The 20,765-nt window shown below is 37.9% G+C and overlaps 1 protein-coding gene across 3 annotated transcripts in view; it reads left to right on the forward strand.

Annotated features, from left to right (window-relative positions):
• The first annotated feature begins 339 nt into the window (after window positions 1-339).
• The window catches only part of plx (PTB_TBC1D1_like and TBC domain-containing protein plx), a 186,222-nt gene continuing 165,796 nt past the window's right edge, over window positions 340-20,765 (forward strand). For 2 of the 3 annotated variants that reach the window (XM_067758941.1, XM_067758943.1), the window contains exon 1: window positions 340-1,904. In XM_067758941.1, coding sequence (XP_067615042.1) covers window positions 1,785-1,904 — 120 coding nt within the window. In that variant the 5' untranslated portion in view covers window positions 340-1,784. The remainder of the gene's footprint in view (window positions 1,905-20,765) is intronic. The other variant, XM_067758942.1, reaches the window with a different exon arrangement.

The following is a 20,765-nucleotide window of genomic DNA, read 5'->3' on the forward strand; positions in this document are numbered from 1 at the left end:
TGCAAATTGCATATTTTTTATTGTTGGGTTGTAGGCATGCTTTCTTGAGAGTATATGCTAATCCCCTCTAACTCTCCGGACGAAGTCTCTTTCACACCATGAAATAAAATTTGGGCGCTGCATTACGAGTATTCTCAACTTTTTGAAGTCTAGAATATCCGTAACGGTTTTAGTATGTCACCCTGTGTTGAGTTAAGCGCCATCTATTAAAACCTTGTGGCTCGTGTCTTCGCTGCTCGCATTTTTTTCATGTTTGACATTTCTCGCACAACAGCAGAACAGCAGATGTGTTAAAACATCAAATTGAAATGTCAAACAGATTAAAACAGACAAAAAATAAAAACATTTTCAACAGCGACTGCGCCGAAAGCCGCGAAATTCAAGTAATTTTTGAGAGAATCAACGCAAATTTGCCAAAGAAATTAGAAATGCTGAGTAAGGATAAATTGAAAGGTGAAATATTTTTGCAATGTAGTTTAGAGCGCAAGGATCTCTGTGTATACATAAACGATGAAGAGACAAAAGTGGCGAATATTTCGTCTTGTGCGTCCATTGACAGTTTTTAGTAAATTCTCAAAGTTGATGGGCGTTGCAGACGGTTGAATTAATATAAAATTTCTTGAATTACTTTTATAGAGAACAAGTTTATAATTTGCTATATTAAATTGCAATCTAATATTTATATATATGAATATAAACAATTCAAAGGAGGCGCTACAATTATTGCAATTCTGTTGTGTGAAGTGGAAAGTGTTTGGTGTTTATTTGTTCGCGAAAATTATCTGACAAAGAAACAAAGAGGTGTCTGCAATGCTTTGAGTTCGCCTTCAGCTTGGATTGTGGTATCAAATAAAAAATACCCAACTAGTTGTCCTCCGAAGGATTGTATGTTTGTTCTATATTTTCAACCGCAGCAACCGCTTTAATTCTGAGCTAAATATTGAAAAACATGAAAAATCGATATAGGCAGTCAAGTCGCGGTGTGTTGTAGTCGAAACTCTTTCGCTGCTCATTTCCAATTAGATGAATAACTGGCAAACTCGTAGTGCAGTGAAAAGCAGGAATAAGCAAACACTTCATGTGAATATCTGTGCAACTTAATTATAAAAAATTGTATTTACCATTCCACCTAAAAACACAAATACTAATGAAGTCCTACGCTAGCATGCTACATTCATACGAAAAAGTTCTTTGTGGGTCTTTGCTCTAAATTCCTTTAATCGCGTGCTCAATTGTAAACAGTCGCATATAATTTTGAAATGCCATTAGTGTACATACAAAAATTATGTACCTACATACATAAATCTGACGATAAGCTCATATGTATTATCCTCACTGCCATTTACCGCTAATATATATACAGTAAAAGCAAGGAACCATCAGGACATTCACTCTTTAACAGTTGTTGCCGCCTGCCAGCAACACGCCACTAACTTGCACTTATGTATACTCTACAATAATTCTACCTTTATAAAAGCATACATATATTGTATCCTTATTGACTACGCGTTTTTGTTTTGCATTCAACGCCCACATATTTAAGAGTACTTCTTGCTTTTGCTCCAGATGAGTCATGCGCTTGGCAAAGTTCTTGTATCCTACTATCATAAACAAGTTACAAGGAAACAACTATGGCTTGTTGAAGAAAGTAATTAAAATTAAATCCAATTCAATATGAATGTATGTGGCAGTGCAGCTATTTAAAAAAGATAAGCTAAAAAGTGTATAGGTTTAGTTAATATATTTATTAAAGTTAAGTAAAAAGTAATTGTAACTGCATCAGAATGAAAATGCGTCTAGTGTCATTAACTTATCGAGGTAGCGCATCTGTGGATCCCCGCTATTCTGCTGCTATGCTGCCATGGACCATAAATGACATACGCTCCACTGAAAGCTATTCAAAGGTAAGTTAGTATCCATCATACACAAATTTATGAATACATATTTTCAATATAAATTTCAGCGTTTAGCAATTTTCATGGATACCAACGTTTCTAAATACATACATACATCTAAGTCTTTAGTATTTAAACATGGGTTGTCACAGGGACTGTCCTGACCCTCGGTTTTTTAGTTTCCATACATGGAAACCTGTTGTTGTTGTTGTTGTAGCGATACGGTTGCTCCCCGAAGGTTTAGGGAGTGATCGATGTGATGGTCCTTTGCCGTTTACAGATCCGGTACGCTCCGGTAACACAGCATCATTAAGGTGCTGGCCCGACCATCTCGGGAACGATTTATATGGCCACATTAAACCTTCAGGCCAATCCGGTATTTTAGTCGCCTCTTACGATAGGCATACCTACCGCGGGTATATTCTAACCCCCTGACCCGCACTATGCAGAAAGGGATTTCTCTCTGCAGGTGTGTTTACAATAAGGACAAACTTTATTCTAATTTCTCATGCTTCTTCAGTGACCTCAGTTTTCTTGGCACTGTTACCGACGTAGTCTTCTGTTACCATATTCCCTAGGTGGAAGTGGTATGTTACCGTCTGCCAGTCACATTGTCATTCTTGGTGACACGTTTGATGGTATCTCTTCTTCAACACTCATGCAACCGCAATTACCTCTAAATTTCAGAATCATAACATAATTCTCAGGTCACTTTCAGGCAATATTTGCAAAATTATAAAGAAACGTTATATGGCGACATACAATTCAATTACCCCCACCGGGTTAGGGGGTTAGAATATACCCGCGGTAGGTATGCCTGTCGTAAGAGGCGACTAAAATACCAGATTCAAGGGGTTGTGTAGCGCAATATTTTCAGGTTGCCAGCGCAATATATAAAAAAAAAAAATAATAAATGTAAGGCGCGATAACCTCCGAAGAGATCTAAGGTCGAGCTTCTCTTCCAATTTGCGTCGTGCTCCTATTGATTTTCCCTACAAATCGGCCGGACGGGACGTACATGTTTTATGCCGACTCCAAACGGCATCTGCAAGGCAGATGAGTTTTCACTGAGAGCTTTTCATGGCAGAAATACACCCGGAGCGCTTGCCAAACACTGCCGAGGGGCGACCCCGCTTAGAAAAATTGTCTTCTAATTGAAAAACCCTATTTCTAAAATTTTGATGTTGCTTCGCCCGGGTGTGAACCCAGGGCATACGGTGTGGTAGGCGGAGCACGCTACCATCACCACGGTGGCCGCCGCAGCGCAATATATAGCTTCTCCAAACCCAATTGTCAACCTCACCTTCGAGCGGCGAATGTCGTTTCACTAACAGACGAGGCTCTGGCGACCCCAAGCTCCTCATGGAACTTGGGGGTGGGAGGGAGGTAGATCTGAAGGTTTAATGTGGTCATATAAATCGTTCCCGACATGGTCGGGCTAGTACCTTAATGGAGCTGTGTTACCGGAGCGTACCGGATTTGTATCCAGCAAAGGACCATCACATCGATAACACTCCCCAAAGTCTTCGAGGAGCAACCTTATCGCCTCTTACGACAGGCATACCACAAATTACAATTCAATTGTTCATCCAATTATACTCGGCGCGTCGCCTGACTTAAATGGCACTCATTAATACTGGCTAAGCTCCTCGTCCCAGTGGAGTAATAAGCCATTTCAGAAATCACTAATGCAATATCGGCAACATGTACAGGCCCCTAACCACAGTTAGCAGGCTCCTGTGCAAACACATGAACTATTGTAGAAGAAGAAAGCCGAGAAGATGTGAGGCGCTGTGGCTCAAATTCGATCAAGAGATGTTAAACTGGCTTATAAAGACTATTCAATGGATATATTTCCTGCAGATGAAGTGCCCATTACGACAAATCTTTCTGATTTCCTTGCACATCCGTTAGAATGTCTGTTACATTTAGTAGCAGTGCGTTTGGACAGACAAAGCAATATCTTTACGTACTTGTCTTAGAACTCTCAAAACTCTGAGCCTCTCTCTCCCCGAGAATTATCCCACATTACATCTAATGGACCAGGCTACTAGGCGATGTACACATTTTTCAACATTGTGTGGTGGCGTACTTGTACGCTGGCGAAGTTAAGCTAAGGGAATAGAATAAAGTAGAGAGAATCGAAAATTTGCTTTTGACTCTACTTCGGGTCGTCATTCCACATTGTATCAAAAAGAATCTCCCCTGTCATTTCAGCGAGTTCAGGTTAAAAAAAAAAAAAATAATTTCTACTCCGTCTTATGTCAACCTTGGGTGGGTAATAATTTAGCAAATTGATTATTTTCAACTTGTTCCCTGAAAATGGTTTTAAGAGGTCTGAGTGCTGTTAATCGTTTAATTGTAGTGGGGTTTATATACGATAGTTGTAACAGCAAAAACAAAGAACCATCTACATCGATAACACTCCCTAAAACCTTCGGGCGGAGTCTTTATCGTTAAAGCAACAACAACAACAACATCTTGCAGCACCGCTTACTAAACAGTCTTTGGACTATTTTCGGACCGAATGGAGTGCAGTTTTTGTAGACCTTCCTCCGATACCGATCAGGCTTTTAAATAGAACGATGATATACTGATTGCCTTTTGGTCCTCAGATATTTTTGTAGCCTATGACAAAATAACTTCCACCAAATTCCAAGACTACGGAAAGAGCCAAACTTTACTATTTTTTGTTGTCCCCCAAGAAAAATGAAATCTTTACATGAGACATATGGGATTAAACTTGCCGGATTTCCTTATGGGGTATGACCAATATCCCTTAATAGAAGTGAAAACCCTCAAACTACTTGAAAGTACTCAGCTCATGGCCGGCATAGCAATATATCCCAATACCCCTCGGAATTGGCATTTCCTGTGAGAATTTTCCTTAGTTTCGCAAAATTGTTACTCCTTTTTGCGTGCACCGATAATATTTTCAGAGAATTCCGATTGGGTTCCTAATATCCGACTTATAAATACCCAAAAATGTACCTAGTCCGAGGGTAGTTTTTCATCGAAGCAAAAGAGCTTTTTAAAAAATGAATGTAGTAACACCAAATTTAGCCGACAGCGCCACCTAGAGTAGATATGATTAACAAGTTGGTAAACAATGAATTTATCAACCCAAAAAACTATCCCTATCCTTATCCCTATCACTAGATAGGCAGAAAGTTCCTCAAGATTTGAATGGAAAATGTCACGATCCCTGGACCACATAGCAAAATTTTTCTCATGTTAAATTGTCATCGTGTTCTGAAGTACGTACGCAAGGAGCTAGATCTACTGGGAGTAACTCAAATAGCAGTTGTTGTTGTTGTAGCGATAAGGTTGCTCCCCGAAGTCTTTGGGGAGTGTTATCGATGTGATGGTACTTTGCCGGATACAGATCCGGTACGCTCCGGTACCACAGCACCTTTAAGGTGCTAGCCCGTCCATCTCGGGAACGATTTATGTGGCCACATTAAACCTTCAGGCCATTCCCTCCCTCTCCACCCCCAAGTTCCATTGGGAGCAAATAGCAGTCGCAAGATTCCACATTTTGTAAATTTATTTTCTAAATATCTCGATCCCTGTCCCATCTAGAAAACTCTTTTACACTAAATAAAAAGTAAATGAAAGGCTTCTCTACCAATTTGAGTCGTGCTCCTTTTAATTTTTCCTACAAATTGGCGGGACGGGACCTATTTGTTATATGACGACACCGAACGGCATCTGTAAGGCAGATGGATTTTCACTGAGGGCTTTTCATGGCAGAAATACACTCAGAGTGCTTGCCACACACTGCCGAGGGGCATAGTAAAATTTTCTTCTAATTGTCTGTGTGGTAGGCAGAACACGCTACCATCACACCACGGCGGTCGAAGCTCGAAGCTATGTTCAAAGTTTCAGGTAACTGGGTTATCGGGAAGTTCCTTAAAACTTGAAAGTAATATTTCCAAGTTCGTACATTTTTTTTGGAACATTCACGATCCCTAGACCACCTAGGGAAGTTTTTTCCCAGATGTTAAATTGTCATCAGGTTCCTATATGTGTTTCAAGTTTCAAGACTAGCTTTCTAGATAGTGCCAAATGGATTGCAGGACTCTCCAAGTTAGTATTGAAATATTGTATTGAATAATATAAAGGAAGCAGAAAGGCAATAACCTACTAGTACTGTTGACGCTCAAACCTATCCCTTTCTCAGTACCAATTTTGGCTGTCACACAGTGATATTCGATGTAAGTTTTCAATAATAATTTTTGTATAGAGCTGCGATCGATGGAACGTCCTCGGCTATTTGTAATAATCATCGTCACCTACGACAATAGTCGCCCAATTAATGACCTAAAATCTTGGAGTTTCATCGTCGAACTCACCAAGCTCATAAGCACTAGCAAAAAAAGAAAATAAAAACAAAACAAGACTTATGCAAGATTCACTATATAATTTATTTCTCATGCTCCTTTCTCTAGAATAATGCGAATAAAGGCATAAATGATGAGTTAATCTACACTGCTCCTATTACCATCAGCAAAGTAAGTTTACTGGCAATGACACTGTGAGCATTGACATCCATCATCAAAATCATTAATTTTGCCATTTTATGACATCTTAATCTGCCTCGGTTGTTGAAGATATGAAATAATGAAGATAGTCATGTGAAAAAATGAATAAATACACGCGCCACAGGACATAATCACTCAACAAATTTAATTTTCCCTGCTGAGAAAATCTGTTGTTATTAATGTGTGACAAAAAAACAACAACAACAGCAAAAACAATAGAACAGTTAGGTCACCTTATCTGTTTATTATTGATTAAAAAGTAGTGTTGCAGTAATTTGATCTCATGCGGGAATATGGAGTGAGGTGTGTTAAGTCAAAGCTAAAGCTGAATGCGAAGGATTTGTGGTGAAAGGAAGCCTCAGAAGTGTTCGAATTTGAAGTTGAATGTGTACGCATAAACAAAGCTACACTGCATGCATGAAGGTGTTTGATTTTATACCCCATCCTCATCTATTCAAAGGTCATACAACTCTTATTTGAAAATAAATACATTTGTGTAGTCTTTTCTATCTTTCACAGGTGACAATTTGGAAATTTGTGGTGACTCAAAGTGGAACCTGAATTCAGAAATATTGTTTCAAAGCCATTGCAATTTGTGGCGTTGGGAAATTTATTGTGTTTCAAAATTATAATTTGTTGTCTTTTAGAATGCACAAAAGTTGTTTCAAAGTTTTTGTAGTGAAATTTACTATGTTGCAAAACTATGCCAAATTACAAAAAAAAAAAAAACTAATTGAAAGGTTATTTTTCGACTGTATCTAAAAATGGAGGTAGAATTTAGAAAATTTCTTTTGAAGATTCTGTAATATCTTATTTTTGTAAGCCAGGCTGCTTTCAGGCGGCAATTATAGCAGTGAAAAACGCGGCAGAAGGAGGAAGCGTGCTTAAGCTGCAGTCATTACTTTATTATAAAGAAGTTTTCTGGAATGCAAAGAAACATTGGAAAAACTTCGCTTAGGCCGTACCAGATATCAATACTAGGTTCCCGATTATAAAGGGATAGAAGTTAACGAAAAGGCCGATGAGTTTACAAAGGAGGGTGCAACCCTCGCTGAATCGACGATAGACATCACAATCCATTAGGGGGAAATCAAAAGGAGACAGGATTTGCATATATCCATCAAACAGGAAAGGCGTGGACAAAAGCGCGGGGCCTACGTGCAAAGCCTTACGATATTACTCACAAAATGGCTCATATCTCTGAAGAGAGAAGACTTAAGCATGCTAACTGGAGACTGGCTTCTGGTGTGAATTGCTTATAAGTTAGGCCTCGTCAGTAACAGCAGGTGTTGAAAGTGCGAGCTGCAGGAAGAAAGGGTTGGGCACGTTCTGTGTTCGGGTTCTGCCATTGAGAGTTCAAGGCTCCAGCTATTAGGGGCGGGAGAGTTGCCGGATCTCGAGGTAGCAATTAAGCTAGGTCCTCGATAACTGCTAGTATTTGCCAAGAGGACGGAGTTATTCTATATAATATGTCCTGGCAGCTGATTGGGGTTCTTTCGTCGTCAAATCAATTCTGGTAACTCGATACACACATTCAGTCTATGTGAGGTCTTTATTGACCGGCCAGCTCAAACTAACTTTAGCCTGGGCAGAACGCAGTAGTGCACAGATTGTTTGAAATAGATCCTGCTAGTTCAAGGGTTCCGCAATGGTGTAACTACAAAGCAATGGCACGTGGTGAAATTTCAACCACCTCATTTGTGATCGCGGTGACCTCTAGATGGAAGACGCTAATGTGGTCGGCGAACATGACAATTGCTCATCAATCTTTGATTCAATCGTAAACAAGTTCACTACTAGCACCTCTTCAGATTAGTTTCTTACCGCTTTCGTAAATAAGATGTTAAAAAGGGTTAAAGCTAATAAAGCTGCCCTTATCGGCTCACAGAGATTTTTCCTGTGTGGTATAAAGTGGAAGCTGGCTAAAAGTGTATTTATGACACGGCCTTTGTTGCCTCATACGCGGTAATTAAAGGGTGCATCGCTTATCTTAAACAAAGCTGTATATTATACAGAGCTGAGGATTAACATCGGTGATATATATCAGTGACCTATACACTAAACTTTTCTGTGTTCGAGCGGCAGAGTTGCACTATGGACACATTCAGTATGTGTGAGTTCCTTATTGAACGGCCAGTTCAGTCTGACCAATCTTTCTAGAGCAAATATATCGAAAACAAATTTATCAAATCAATGCTTCCAGCACATCGTTTTGTTACTGCAAGCCTCGGTCTAGGATGTTCAATGTGGTCATATTAAATCGTTCCCGATATGGTCAGGCTAATTCCCAAACGATGCTTGTTAGCGGAACGTACCGTATCTATATCCGACAAGGGACCATCAACATAGATAACACTCCCAAAATCTTCGGGGAGTGTCTTCATCACAACAGCAACATTAATGAAAATATGGAATTGGAAAGAATTTCCGCTTAAACGTGGTTCCATGTTAAAGGAGAATCTTTGTCAACCCTCCATGAAATAGTAAGAAGTTCTTGGAGCAGGGGCTTCTTCTCTTGCTCTCGATATAATCGGATACAGGTTCTGTATAATAAGTTTCCTCTTTCTCTACCTTCCCTTAAATAGAAATAAGTATCTGTAATGACGTTGTCACTTTCGTTGTCTTCATTGAATTTTCCTTACAATTTTATTATATACGAGCCGGACTCGTGCGCATCTTTCACAACCAATATAAAAGTCTCTTATCAAATATCAACAAATCAGCTGTTCTATCAATCAATTAAAACTTACACTTACATTGCCATCTAGCGTATGGTAGCAACTGCCAGTAATGCAGTGCAAATATTCACAATTGTGCATAGTACAAATAGATTTATTTGTGTGCTCACAATCGTTTATTTTTAACAAATTATTTTAATAAAATATAGCTAAACAAAAGCACTACGACTAAAATTACCCAAAGCTCGCTAACAGCCCGCATCTCCATCTTTACAACCAAAACTTTATTTATAGATTTGGACTCCAAATAAGAGCGAAAAAGGGACCCGTACATAAAAACAGCAATTAGAAATAATAAATATGATTTTTTTGAAATAGGATTAAATTTATTTATTAATAGGATCTTCTTTCCGAAACAGTTTTTGATAAAAAGGTTAGCAGTTGTTCTGTTAGCAGGATCCTGTTTTCCTACCTTCCTTGAAATAGGCTGAAATTTCTGTATTAACATGGCCTCTTCCCCTACCCAATTAACAAAAAGACACTCTTATGGAGATTTATAAGGTTGACAACATTATCTTATCCCTGCACATTTCTGTCACAGAAAGTTTCTCAATCTCCGATCAGTGCTGTCAAAACACCACATCAGGCCTAAACATTTCCCCCTACTCGTAACAAAATTCGGCGAATGACCATTCCCGTTTCGATATAAATTGCTTCTGGTTAAGAACAAACTTGCAAAATTTTATCGCCCCAAAGCTACTGGTATGCCGTTTCCAAAGTACCTATACACTTTATTCTGGTGATATACCACACTTACTAAACTGCCCTAGTTTATTGTTAGTTTATGCCTTTGCTTTCACTCAACATCATTGTATGTTGGCTATTATGCGCAAACTTATGCAAATAGAATATACATTACGGTGTACTGTTATATATTCTGCAGGATAAAAAGCTACATTATCGATTTTTTTCCAAGTCGAGTTGACGTTAATACATTAGGCCCATACATACTTGACTCCTTTTACATATTTACATATGTAGCAGTACTTGCTGGTTTCCTTGATTTACGGTGCTACATTAACTCGTACATAGTTAGGCTGTTAAAAAGGGAGTATTTTTGTATACTGAAAGTATATAAGTACTAGGACATTTGTGCTCGATAATAACAAAAACCAACAGTAAATGGCACAATCAAATAAGAGACCGGTGAAACTCATACATTCACACCAGAAGTGGATACAAAATTTGCATAATACCCACAACTGGTGGTGCTGGTTACACGATTAAATTTTTCTTATCACTTGTTTAAGATACCCTAGTTCGAGGCTACTTTCTGTCGGAATTTAGTTTCATTGAAATCTAGGGGGGAGTTTATTTCTGATTAAACAATTAACAATATTCTAAGATTAACAAATTTTCAAAAAACTCTGGTTCAGCCTGCCTACTACTTGAAGATTTGCGAATCCTCTCATTCCTGACATCCACAGTGCGCTAGACACTCGCACAGTTGTTGGCCCACACTTTCCTCCGCTCGAATCTCATATCACTAGACTACCAGCGGTGCCATGATCACTTCCTTCAATGCTGAGCTATCAAGAGCTCATCTACTATACTCGTTTCCTTTTGCGGTACGATGTCACGAATAAGATATATTCTAAATATCTAGGGGCCCACACTATACGCTGAATAACCAGATGAGATGTTATAATTTCTGAGTCGAGAGTACGGAAAGCTACTTGACTATCAACCTCACCTACCCGTGGCGAATCCTGTTCCTCATGGAACTAGGGGGAGGGGAGGGCGGGATGGCCTAGAAAGTTTCATGTGGTCATATAAATCGTTCCCGAGATGGTGGCGCTAGTACCTAAACCCTTCGGGTGTGTCTTTATCGTTAATACAACAACAGCAACAACTACCAAAGAAAGAGGGTATCTTCGTACCTGTTTTATTTGTACTCAAAATGCTTTCAATGCCTCTTAGAAAGGGATTGAAATACATTTGCTGGGACCATGAGACGCAGTATATATGTAACAGGAAGTGTTGATGCGCCCTCATCTTACCAAACCTTTGTAGGGCGAAGGATCCTACTGTCTGTTACAACGACTGTCATAGGGCAAGTCAATCAAGCAGTAAAATTCGCTCTAGATAAGCTAATATCACCCTTTATAGAAAGTGTGCCGAAAGATTAAGATATGGTCCCTTTTTATTGACATGGCGAACGGGTTTTACGCATATGGGAACAAAGTACAACGAATAAAAGCCCGAATGCTGTACTGGTTAAGTCGTGCTATGCAAATGGTTAGGGAAGAGCGAGGCCGTTAAAGCATAAGAAAGAAGAGCTGGAGGGTGACTGGGACTACCCTCTGTTTCCAATTTGTGTCTGTTAGCGTGACTAAGTTGGAAGAATTTCGCATAATACGTTGGCATAAACCTCATGCACGATATCTTCGATACTGATTCTTCGAGAATTGGCTTGGCTTGAAGGAGTACTTATTATGAATTCAGTAAAGTTCATGTATTCGAATCGAGAGTCAAGCACTTGTCCTAACCAAATTTGTGTAAGATTCCTTTACGACTCTTCACATCCATATAAATATCCTGGGGTCTTATTTTCAAGCGAAGATATTGCCACTATTACTTCTTCAATGCCAATGAAACTTTTGTTTCCTCCTGCTTCTCATTAAACGATCATTTATCCTGTATGAATCCTACTCTGAAAACTGCTCTCTAAAAGCTACAGATTTTCAGATTGAAGCCTATAACGGAAAACCTCCTCGCAACGACATATTTTCAGCTTCTTAGCTGACCTGAGCGCATACGAGCACACATCTACATATATTCTTGCTTTAATGCTGAAAAAGGCGTAGCAACAAGGGTCTTAAGTCTTAGGCATATATATATTTATACACCCTACCTCGGTACTCAGGCTCTTATACTAACAACCCTTTTTGATATAGATATTGAACTTACCCGGGTTACATACAATCACATGTAGCAATTTCCAAAAATCACCGAACTGTACACATGCTTGCAGATATTTCAGCCGCATGTATTGAAAGTCACATGTAGCATGCAACGTTTTGTAGTAAGCACAGTGTTTGCAAAAAGTAAGGAGTGGGTGCACGTCTTTAAATCCGGCTCTTGCTCGTCGGTTAACGGGGTGGAGTTGTTGCTCCTACCTTTCGCTGTCAGCTCACACTACAGCACAATTATTTTATTTAACGTGCCAAGAAAAAAAGAGATACCTAAAGGAAAGCGGATACATTCGCTTACATGTCTTGATGTCGCATTGCTTTCAGTATGGGATGTGTTGCATTGTGTTGTTGCAACATTTGCCCTCCCTACCATGATTTCCATATGATAACCAAAAAAAAAAAACAAAAAAAAAAAACATTGAAATCCCTAAAACTTACCACACTCAACCATTATAAGGCTAGGGAATCAAAAATAAAAAGTTTAAAAAGTCATGTTAAATTTTACAAAATTTATTAGATAAACGAAAAGCTTAAACCTATTTATAAACCAAACCCTTCACCTAAACTGAATTTTCTTAATATAAAAATAATCGGGCATATTTGTGGAAATAGTCATAATAATTAGTGTTATCTCAAAAAAAAATTAAAATTTACAAATATTTAAAAGCGTTCTATTAAAATTCAAATTTTCCGTTTAAGAAAAGTATTTAACTAACCACTAGTAGTAATAATAAATATATTTTGTTGCTACATTAGCATTTTAACCAGAACAAATGGTAATTTGTTTAAATTTACATATTTCGGCTTTTTTTTTCTCTAACATATATCATTAAGTTTAATTTTATAATTTCGAGAACCAAAAGTAAATATTTATTAGATGAGCAATCAAAATAATTTTTAAATGTTTTAGGTTATTTTAACATTAAATCTTAAATTGAATAAAAGGAGTTTAGATTTTTTTTCAAATGCTTAAATTAGGTCTTACTTTGCATCATTAAAAATCCCGAATAAAAGTTAACACTACTTTTATCATAGTTATAAACCTCACCGAAAGAAAAATGAATATTTTAATATCTATTCGCTCACCAACAAAAAAATGGGAGAAATAAAAACAATAAAAACTCACCGCTCGCGCTCCAACGTTGAAAGATCTTTCGGCAGGGGACCTGGAACTAAACTGATGACTGAAATCGAAATACATGGTTATTGTTGTTGTTTTCGATTAAAAATTTTCTTCATTAGCATTTATTTATTTCCTTTTCCTTTAGCAGCCTCGAAATAATATATGTCGCTCAACATTAAAGTGAGATTATAACCGCGTGCAATTTATATTGCATCCGAAAAATCGCATGCGATAAATTTCGCAATTAGAACTCTATCGCATTTATAATAATGGAAAGCTTACTAATTTGGTACACTAACACATTAATTATTGAAATTTTCAACTTCCATACTAATTAAAAAGAAAACCACTAATTTTAAACTTCTTTTTACGTATTTTTAGCAAAGTTTCCCAAAAAATATTTTAATTCTTTCTCTATTGAGGCAAAACAAAAACACTAAAATATTGTAACGAATTTACTTGCAAATCCTATTATTTTCAACCCTCTGCTAAGTTCGAATCACTAAACTGTTGAATAAATAATGCAAAATGGCCTTTATTAAAGTACTTCACAATAACACTCGAAACTGTGCAACGAATAGCTTGCTTAATAACCAAACTGATTGATAGCTCAAATGAAACTGACTTTCAAAATAATACTGCTCTTGCTCGCTAGATAGCGTCTTAATCGAAACTGCTTGACAACTCAAATCAAACTGAATTCCAGCGCCTCTACACTTGTTGCCTTTTATACTCTTTGATTTCAACGTTCGCATCTTCTAGGCGCTTCCAGAATCTACTAGTCCATCAGCTCTCAAACTTCTCAGCTGTAACTACAATTGCACAATTTTATAGCTTTTCTCATTGCATACTTTCAGGAGTATCTCAGATATATGCATGTGTTTGTGCATTGACTCTCCGCTGCTCGTATACGTACATGGTACATATGTGTAGACGCAATTATTGTTTCGTTTATGTAGATACATAATGATTGAATTATTGATGTGAATTCGCGTCACTGTTTAGCATCGGCTTAGAGATAGCAGCACCCCTTAGTTTGCTAATATTCGTAACACTGCCCTCCACCTAAGTCTGATCGGGACGATCAGACAAATCTCTCGATTTAAACGCTGCTAGCATTGCCAAATGTACCACTCTTCTATTTCGTGATTTCTCAATTGCTTGTATGCGGTAGATGACATCACTGATCGTCTTCACAACTCTGTACGGGCCTTCCCAACTGCACCGATATTTGGATGGAACACCTTTCCGCCGGTGAGGGTTGTATAGCAGTACCAAATCTCCCTCCCGGAAACCTTCCAAATTATTTTCCTTGTCGTACCTGTGTTTCATCTTACTACTCATTATCCTGGATCGTTACCTCGCACTTTGTTGCTTGGCCAATGAACTACTTCGTAGAGCTTGCGCTTGACGGATTGGCTTCGCATAATCAGTATCGTTCCCACATTTCACAACAGTAGTGCGCTCCGGCTTGAAACTACCCTCGCATTCTTTCTCGGAAATTCGTTGCTTCGTTTTCCTGCGTCTTTTAGGTTTTGTCAATGCCAGTGTTTCTCTCGCAGGTATTTTTGGTTTTGCTTTATTTGGCCCATTCGACCTATTAACCTTTGCCTTTGACTTCCGTGGTTTTTGTCGAGTCTTCTCCACCAGTACTCGATTACTACTGAATCCTTTCCGCAAACTAAAGCTAAGTGGTATATCCTGGTTCTCATAACGCATCACCCTTCTCTGCATATTGATCTTGATGTCATGATCAACCAAGAAGTCCACTCCCAATATGACTTCTTCAACGATCTTCGCCACAACGAATTTGTGTAGAACCGTGACCTTTCCAATCAAGACTTCACATATCACTTCTCCCTGAACTTGGTTATACTCGCCAGTGACCGTACGCAACTTTGCTCCAGGTAACGGTTTTATTCTCCTGTTGACCAAGTCAGATCGGATCAAGGGATGAGATGCGCCCGTATCTACAGTCAGTGCACGTTCTTTACCATCCACATTCCCTCTGACGGTAAGACTGCTTGATTTCCTTCCAATTTGCGACACAGATATCACAGGACATTCAATAGCCGGGGCAAGTTTTCGTTCTTTACATCCGACATGCTCTTGCTCATTTCCGCCAGTTTTGCGCTTACGGCCACCCACATTGTTTGAACTATTAGGACCAAGATCGCAATGACGTGAAATGTGACCGGACTTCCCGCATTTGAAGCATTTGATAACTTTTTCACTCCGCTTTTGTGATCCTTTCAGCGCCTCCAATATTGCGTCTACTCACTCTGGCCTTTCTACTTCCACACGGCGTGCTTTGAAAACTGGCTTACACAGAAGCGACGCTGTTTCCAGAATCAATGCATGTGATACCGTTTCAGCAAATTTCAGCTTTGGGTTTGCGTATGTAGCTCGCTTCGTTTCCACGTCCCGTATGCCATTTATAAAACTCTGGATTTTTACCCTCTCGGTGTATTCCACGGGTGCGTCCGCATTTGCGAGATGAGCCAACCTTTCAACATCCGAGGCAAACTCCTGCAAAGTCTCATTCGCTCTTTGGCGACGGTTTTGCAACTCAATTTGGAATATCTGTTTCCTTTGCTCGCTTCCATAACGTCATTCTACAGCAGCCATCAATGCTTCACAACTGTTCCGTTCGTACTCTGGAATCGTCTGTAAGATTTCCGCTGCAGACCCTTTCAATGCCACGAACAGTGCAGCAACTTTATTTTCCGCATTCCAGTTGTTCACTGCTGCGGTCTTCTCAAACTGTAGCTTGAAGACCTGGAAAGGAACAGAACCGTCAAATGATGGTGTTTTTACCTTTGGATTGCTTGCTGAAACAGCTGAGCGGTTTAGTTGTAACTGATCCATGCGACCTTTTAACGCTTCTATTTCGGCATCAATTTTGTCCTCGAGTTGTAAAATGTTTGCATCCTCCTCTTCCAGTTTCACAAAGAGCTGCGACGATACCTGTTCCGAAATTTGTGCCGACATTTCAGATATACGTGCCTCTTGCGCTTCCAGTTGAGATGCCAAATATGTCTTCTGTTCTTCCAATTGTGATGTTATACGGGTTTCCTGCGATTCCAGTTGGGATACCATATACGTCTTCTGTTCTTCCAGTTGTGATGAAATTTGTGTTTCCTGTGCTTCAATCTTCGATGTTATTTCTGAAGACATCTCTTTTACTGTCGATGTTTGTGCAGATATTGAAGCCAAAATCATGTTCAAGTCTGTGCTCGTAACTGTCTGCGATGTTTCGTTTTTCTCTTCAATTTTTGTTGTTGCCTCGTCCTCATCAGGATAAAAGACATACTCGTCCACATCAATTCCTTCTGCTTCCATGCCTCTCGTAGCCGAGCCTGAAGTTCGAGTTTAACGCCGCTTGTATTCAATCCACGGCTCTCCAACTCCTTCTTCAGTTGGTGCATCTTCAATTCACTGAACTTTGCCATGTCCTTGTTGTCCTCTGGAATTTATTCAACAATTCCTCTTCTGACACCAATTGTAACGAATTTACTTGCAAATCCTCTTATTTGCAACCCTCTGCTAAGTTCGAATCACTAAACTGTTGAATAAATAATGCAAAATGACCTTTATTAAAGTACTTCACAATAACACTCAAACTGTGCAACGAATAGTTTGCTTAATAACCAAACTGATTGATAGCTCAAATGAAACTGACTTTCAAAATAATACTGCTCTTGCTCGCTGGATAGCATCTTAATCGAAACTGCTTGACAGCCACTGATGACATGATACGAAACTTTTATTCTCTCTCAATTCGTTTCCAGGAATGGGTCTTGAAGTTCATTCGATTGTAAACAAAAGTTCGTTCGTTTCCAAGAATGGGTCTTGAACATCAGATGGCTATAGAGTTGCCTAAACTACCAAAAAAAAAAAACTCCAAGAAATCCGTTCGGTTTCATTATTTTCAAAAAATCAGCAAGTAAAGTGATAAAAACTTATTAAAATTTATAAAAAAGGCAAAGTTTTTTAGAAATATTTTGCGGTAGATAAGTGAAAAAATGTGAAATAATATATTTCGATTGCGTTGCTTTGCTTTGTTGCGCTGGCACCGCCATAAGATAACAATGAACGGCTAGCCCCTTTTTCACTTTGATGCGACCAAAATGTTTATTTACATACATATGTATATCCACATACAATAAAAAACGCAAAAAATTTGTAAAAAATTACGAAATTAGATCACTTGGTGAAGTATCTGCGTTGTCGTCCGCAAAAGGCTGTTAATTATACATGTTGCGTTAACCTATACGTATACCTACAATTTGTTTCAGCTGTCAAAAGTGGAATGTTGCAACGCTTCACAAAAACCTGGCCTTTATGCATCCATTTACATCAATGCGAAGACTAAGAAGCTGACTTTTTCTCCAATCGAAAGCTGCTATCGAAACCCGTTTCGTGTGCAGCCCTTCGATGAAAGGTGTTGTCACTGATAAATTTTCCACGGGTGAAAAACAGTTATTTTTTCTTCGGATTTGTAATCCTGACAAAAATTCGAGTTTTTTGATATCCCATTTGACAATCTTGAGTAAGTTTTCAGTGAAAATTATAAATTAAACCTTTACCATGTAAAATACCCCAAAGTTATTCTGAAATGCCCAAATTTGATTTTGAGCATGATGGTATCTATGGCCAATATTATAAAAAATGCACATTTTCACGCGCTCTCAGAGAGCGAGAAGTTTCATATCATGTCATCTGTGTTGACAGCTCAAATCAAACTGAATTCCAGCGCCTCTACACTTGTTGCCTTTTATACTATCTGATTTCAACGTTCGCATCTTCTAGGCGCTTCCAGAATCTACTAGTCCATCAGCTCTCAAACTTCTCAGCTGTAACTACAATTGCACAATTTTATAGCTTTTCTCATTGCATACTTTCAGGAGTATCTCAGATATATGCATGTGTTTATGCATTGACTCTCCGCTGCTCGTATACGTACATGGTACATATGTGTAGACGCAATTATTGTTTCGTTTATGTAGATACATAATGATTGAATTATTGATGTGAATTCGCGTCACTGTTTAGCATCGGCTTAGAGATAGCAGCACCCCTTAGTTTTGCTAATATTCGTAACAATATGTATATACAAGTATGTGTATACTAATTTACAATTTAGGTATACATATTTTATTTAGGTATACATCTATTATTTCTGCTTCTTCTTCTTCAAGCTAGAAAAGCTATATGCACTCCTTTTTATGTACATATACATGAATATGATTAAATATATGTACAAGTTTTATGATATTTTTAACATTTTCTTCTTTATACAAATTTTTAAGAAGAATTTATTTTTATGCAAATTTCTCAATTTTATTAGAAACAGACAAAGGAATTTCAGAAAACTGAAGTAAATATTAGATATCTTGTATCTTAGAAAAATTTAAGAAAAAGTCCGAAACTATATGAAAGTCTGACATTTAACTTCACTGTCTTATGCACAACTAAAAAAATGTCCGGCATCTAAATGCTTTACGGGAGGTAGAAAAAGCTGCTAAACGTCGTCCTCTGAAGTGATGATGATTACATCCTGGTTTAGGGAACCCTTTCCCATTAAAGATGTGCAAGGATTTCGTAGGTTTAGAACTTTATTAAATATGCGCGTTCATTAAATTTTTTAATCGCGATTATCGCAAACATTTTCAGCGAATTAAAACTACTTTAAATTTTTAATAAAAGTTTGAACACGTGAGTCACACTTTAGACTCTATAAATTTTCGAAACGTTAGAAAACGATGTTCACTGTCTGCTTGTCCAACACCAAAGAGATCGAACTACCGCAATCATAGCCTCAGCTAAATCGCGAGTGGCGTGATTTTCATGGAAATTCAAAAACACGTAAAGATAAATGTCAGAGTAAACAATAGTATTGTGTAAACAATAATATTGGATACATAAAATAAAAATGTACTAACTTAGCCGAGAACAAAAGCAGAAGTTCGAATTTTTCGATATAAATGAAATCCAAATTCGGTACTTATTAGAATTTAGTAATAATTAGATAAACAAATTTTAAATATATTAGCATATTATTAATATGGTAGAATAACCAATTTGTAGTAAATATATATAAGTAATATAGTAATAATTAGCAAAAATAGCATAGCAGTAGTAGATAGAAAAATGTGTAGATAAAGGTATACTATACATCCAAAAAAATGTATTAATAGCAAATTTGTCTAGCTTAGGTCTTGTAGAAAAAAAAATAAATTAGCAAGGAAACTATACTGTTCATTATGATGTAGGAATGATTATTTCGCTACAAGCGCCACTACACACATCACCTTAATAAGCTTCTTGCCTACATAAAACTCCGTCAGCCTATCTTGGCCTATTGATTGAGTGTTCGGTTTCGTATCCAAAATCTATAGTTAGTAAACCCAGAACACCATGTATTTTACCTACTGGCACGATCGTTATCTTATGAATTTGTTTTAATAAAATAAGGGCTGCATAATAATTGTTTAGTTAATCAAACCAAAAATATGCAAATACGTAGCATACATTTAGGCACATAATTTACTTACTTAAAGCTATCTTGCCATGTCACACCACCTACACTTGCTGACGCTTTTTTTTTGTGTCTAACTGCCGTCAATCCAAGGGCCATTGAGCTTATTCGGCTGCTTGCTCCTTGCGTGTCCTTATGTGCCGACTTTATTCCATTTACCAAATATGAAATTTGTTTTTCACAAGTCACTTTTGAATCCTCGTTTACAACACGCTTCGGTGAGCACTCGTTTTTCCTAGTTTTTTATGTCTTTTTTTTATAGCATACGACTGGTAACTTTCATCTTACCTTTTTACGCTGTTATTTAAATGTCGGCTAAAGCGTTTAGCGGAAGTTGAAACTTAATTTGAAGAAAAATAACGCTCTCAATATTGAGTAACTTAATTTATGTCAGGGCGCCTTGAATTTGATTGATGTTAGTGGATATGGATATTGACAGGAAAAAGTTTAAAAGGCAAACTGTAGGATAATGACATACAAAAACAACCAAGTAACGGCCAATGATGTTTACTTCCGCTAAAATCGGATATTAAATATCGAAAAAAATAATAAAGCACGTGCTCCTGTCGAAGCGAATTTGATGCGAAATAAAAGTCAGGGAAGTGTACAATAAAATACCCGTTGCTCATTTCTTTAATAGAAACTAATCGAGTTCCCATGCCAATTTAGCTATAACGAGATTTCAGTTTATGAAAGCCGAAAACATGCACTCGTTTATTCATAGCGCTCAGGCGTCTAGTCGCTTTTGGGTGTCTCGTAATAAAGTTTTCCAATTATCCCTTCTATTCATATTAAGAATGATTCTAGAAATTGACTCTGCTTCCGCTAATATTTGTACCCAATAATGCTTAAAACACCCCGCTCCCACACCACAAGCCAGTTTAGATTGCCCTTGAAAACTGAGAAGTCAACTCACTGAATGAGCTCTCCATTTTTCAAATCATTCCTTGTGGAAACGAGGACTCTATTCTACATACATACGTGTTTATTGTGTTATATGAGTCATTAA

Source organism: Eurosta solidaginis, chromosome 1 (assembly GCF_040869045.1).
Source record: "Eurosta solidaginis isolate ZX-2024a chromosome 1, ASM4086904v1, whole genome shotgun sequence".
Classification (NCBI taxonomy): Eukaryota; Metazoa; Arthropoda; class Insecta; order Diptera; family Tephritidae; genus Eurosta; species Eurosta solidaginis.